This window comes from Lontra canadensis, unplaced genomic scaffold (genome assembly GCF_010015895.1).
Source record: "Lontra canadensis isolate GAN:19392208 unplaced genomic scaffold, GSC_riverotter_1.0 scaffold11, whole genome shotgun sequence".
Classification (NCBI taxonomy): domain Eukaryota; kingdom Metazoa; phylum Chordata; class Mammalia; order Carnivora; family Mustelidae; genus Lontra; species Lontra canadensis.
The window spans coordinates 5,256,399-5,260,480 of record NW_022631005.1 but is presented as its reverse complement, the minus strand read 5'-3'; the positions used below and the strand labels follow the sequence as shown (position 1 = coordinate 5,260,480).

Below are 4,082 nucleotides of genomic sequence, written 5' to 3'. Positions count from 1 at the left end.
TAGAATTCATCTAGTACATCTTCCCATTAATCAAGAATCCTCCTAACAACATTCCTAGCAGGTGATAATTCAAATGCAATTTTCTAAGTACCCCACTTGCCAAGAAAACATGACTACATCATCGAGTGGCCACCTCCCAAGGTCAAGCTAGTTCTTCAGAAGCCTATTCAACTCTTAACGATTCTGTTTCTTAGAAAATTCTTAAGTTGGGATAAAATCTTCTCTCTGGAATAACTATTTTTACTCTCCTTCATACCTTTTCTTCCTTCTTCTAGTCATCCTTCATGATCAACTTGTATCATAGCTTGAAGTCATAAATAATAACTCTTTCATGGAGCCAGGATTTGAATCCCAGCTGCCTGACTCCAGACTTCATCCTCTTAACCAGATTTCATTCTGTTTCCCTGTGATAAAGGAGGAAAAGCCAAATAATCCAGTCTTCCACGTTCTTTCAAGCTCTGGTTTTCTTCTCACTACCCATTTTCTATATAAGTATATTGGACGAAAATTTTTAAAAAATATTTTCTGCCCGGAGTTTTTTAAAGTACTAAAGGATTAAGTGAAAATATTTTAAGTGACTGAGTTTAACAGGTTATTAATGTTGAATATATAATTTTAAACCCCTGAAATTATATGTGGTATTTTACATATGGGTATGTGTGAATGAGTGAGAGTGCAAGTGAGCATCTTTCCCCCTTGTGAGAAGATGTGTAGCTTTTACTATATTCTTAGATGGATTATAGATATACACAAAGTCAGCATTGCCTCAGATCACCTCTGATCAACCGAGTAAAAAAATTTATCCATGTTTTCTTTTTTTTTTTTTTTTAAAGATTTTATTTATTTATTTATTTGACAGATCACAAATAGGTAGAGAGGCAGGCAGAGAGAGAGAGAGAGAGAGAGAGGAGGAAGCAGGCTTCGCGCTGAGCAGAGAGCCCAATGCGGGGCTTGATCCCAGGACCCTGAGATCATGACCTGAGCCGAAGGTAGAGGCTTTAACTCACTGAGCCACCCAGGCGCCCCTATCCATGTTTTCTAAGAACATGAAGCAAGAGGAAAAAATTTCTTGAATGCAGGTGAATTGTGATTATAATTATCAAAGTTGGGAATTTAATCTTGAGCAAATTACTTGTTGACTCAGCCTCAGTTTCCTATTTTGGAAACAGGGTAAAAATAGTACCTACCTTAAATAATTCCAAGACTAAATGAAAAGCACTTGGAACAATTTCTGACACATAGTTGGTACTAAAAATACCTTAATATTATGAAGAATATGGTGTGTCAGAATGGTCAAAGCTAAAAGAAGAATAAGACATATCCTCCCAGATGATTTGGGAAAACTCATTTACACATTAAAACAAGTACTTTATTGAGTACAAAAAAATCTCCTGCCTGAATATGAACTAAAGTGGGGGACTTAGAAATTCATTCATGAAGCAGGCATGTTCTACTGAAACACCTCAGTAGAAACATGTGAGAAACACTGCTGTGGGAATTCTCCAATTCGGCAGTTTAATAACATTTGCCAAAGAGGGAATAATTTCTTTAGCAACAAAAAACAAAAACAAAAACAAAAAAACTGAAAAATGATCAATTTTACTATAAAATTTTAACTTCTTATGGCATATATTGTCAGAAGATAATAATACTCCATAGGTCTCTCATTTTTGCATGTCTTGGTAGCAGAGGTACTGAGAAGTTTTCATGAATCATCTTTTCAAGGACATTTATTTAGCAACAGCTTTGGGAAATAAGATAGGGCATGTTTGCTGTCCAGCATAATAATGGCTCCCTATAGGGTAAATATTGGACAGATATTCCTGTTGGCTGTTATGAAATACTGCCATGTTCTAAGCTTGGGGTACTATTCTGTAATGAAACCTACCACATGTGCAAACATTAATTACCTGGCCCTTGTCAATTAGGCTTCAGAAAAATCAACCCAGGAAAATGCTGACATTTTGGCTACTGCTATTGCTGTGAATAATGAACTATCCTTTTTCTCTGATCCAGAGGTCTCATGTCTTCTGCCAACATCCATGAAATTGTGGTGACCTAACTTATTAGCTCACAAGCAGGATAAAATCTTGCACCCTTCACAGTTATTTATTAAACACACACAGAACACGCACATAATATCATTAAGTCTGAAGTCTGAAATGTAAATGATAAAGAAAATATACTTAACTATATGAAAGACAATAGGTCAGTAGCCTAAATTAAAATTAAAAAAAAAAAACCCTAGGGAAAAAAAAGAAAAAAATTTTTAAATGAGATAAATATATGAAAAGCAAAAAATATATATAAATGTTAAATATGTGAAAATACAAAAACTTTTATAAGAAAAATATGTTAAAGCAAAGAAAGATTTAAATGGATTCTATTAGCTAGGATCTTGTTGAGAATGTTGGCATCCATATTCATCAGGGATATTGGTCTGAAATTCTCCTTTTTGGTGGGATGTTTGCCTGGTTTGGGGATCAGGGTAATGCTGGCTTCATAAAAAGAGTCTGGAAGTTTTCCTTCTGTTTCTATTTTTTTGAAACAGCTTCAGAAGTACTTTGAATGTTTGGTAGAATTCTCCAGGGAATCTATCAGGTCCTGGGCTCTTGTTTTTTGGGAGGTTTTTGATCACTGCTTCAATCTCATTACTAGATATTGGTCTATTCAGGTTTTCAATTTCTTTCTGATTCAGTTTTGGAAGTTTATAGGTTTCCAGGAATGCATCCATTTCACCTAGGTTGCTTAACTTATTGGCATATAACTGTGGATAATAATTTCTGATGTTCATTTCTATTTCCTTGGTGTTAGTTGTGATCTCTCCCTTTTCAATCATAATTTTATTCATTTGGGTCCTCCCTCATTTCTTTTGGATTAGTTTGGCCAATAGTTTATAAATTTTATTTATTCTTTCAAAAAAACAGCTTCTAGTTTCGTTGATGTGTTCTACTGTATCTCTAGTTTCTATCTTACTGATCTCTGCTCTAATCTTGATTATTTCCCTTCTTGTGTGTGGGGTTGACTTAATTTGTTGTTGATTCTCCAGTTTTTTCTTTTTCCCTAGGCAAAGAACTTTATGAATCTTGTTTTAAACTTTATTCCCAGGCTTCTTCAGCTTAATTAGCTGCAAAGAATGAATTGCGTATAAGCAAAAACTGAAAAGAGCTGCAGTGTCCAAGGGGCTTGGGCTTAAAAATATTAGAGATCTAGATTTTACCAGATCCGTGAACAAAATTTTAAAAAGCAGTCATAATATAAAATAGCAGCTCCCAGTAACTTCTTCAAGTTTTATCTTCTCCAGAAGTTGACTCAATTCAGTTTGATTCATTCTTGGAAGCTTCATCAAAATTCTCCACAAGATCTGGAACTTCATCATCATCATCCTCTCTGGTAGCAAGTGGTGCTTTTCCATCCACAGATTGTTTGGGCAGAGCTTCAGCCAGTCTTCTCAAACTAGTCAGACTGTCTGCACCAAGTTGGTTTAAGATACTCGGTCGCATTTCTGTCAGCTGCTTTGTCTCAGCATGGCCTGTACTGGTGAAAGTGTTCGCTGCCAGCGATGCCTGAACTTTGGGGTTGCTAAAGTGGATCACTGTTCCTTGGTTTGTGAACATATTCACTTCTTCAATACCAGAGATATTGTTTATCCCTAACTTCTTTAAAGAGAACTGAAGTTTTTTATCATCTGCTGTAGCTGTTCTATGAACCACCTTCTTCTTTTGGCGAGCAGTTCCTTTCCCACTAATGCACACTCGTGCTTGCAGTTTGGCAAGTTTCTCCTTGTTCATAATAGTTTCTTTCATCTTGTTGGAGCGGAAATGGGACGGCGCGGGGGACTAGGGTTGGCGCTCAGGGGGTCTCGGGCAGACCAGCTGAGATTAGGTGCACACACGTGGGGATGCAAGATGGCCGATTCTCCAGTTTTTTAAGGTGTACAGAGAGCTGGTGTATTCTGGATTTTTCAATTTTTTTGAGGGATGCTTGGATGAGTATGTATTTTCTTCTTAGGACTGCCTTTGCTGTATCCCATAGGTTTTGGACCAAAGTGTCTTCATTCTCATTGATTTCCATGAATTGTT

General features: G+C 36.4%; 1 protein-coding gene across 1 annotated transcript; it reads right to left on the bottom strand.

Moving 5' to 3' along the window:
* Positions 1-3,098: 3,098 nt before the first annotated feature.
* Positions 3,099-3,806, bottom strand: LOC116866835 (transcription factor BTF3-like). The gene has a single exon (XM_032856046.1). It carries the CDS (start codon positions 3,804-3,806, stop codon positions 3,318-3,320), a length of 489 nt encoding a protein of 162 aa, XP_032711937.1. The 3' UTR covers positions 3,099-3,317.
* Positions 3,807-4,082: the final 276 nt, after the last annotated feature.

What these genes read in the sequence shown, in the direction of transcription:
- LOC116866835 (XM_032856046.1), bottom strand. Translation starts at nt 3,806, where the DNA reads ATGAAAGAAACTATTATGAACAAGGAGAAACTTGCCAAACTGCAAGCA.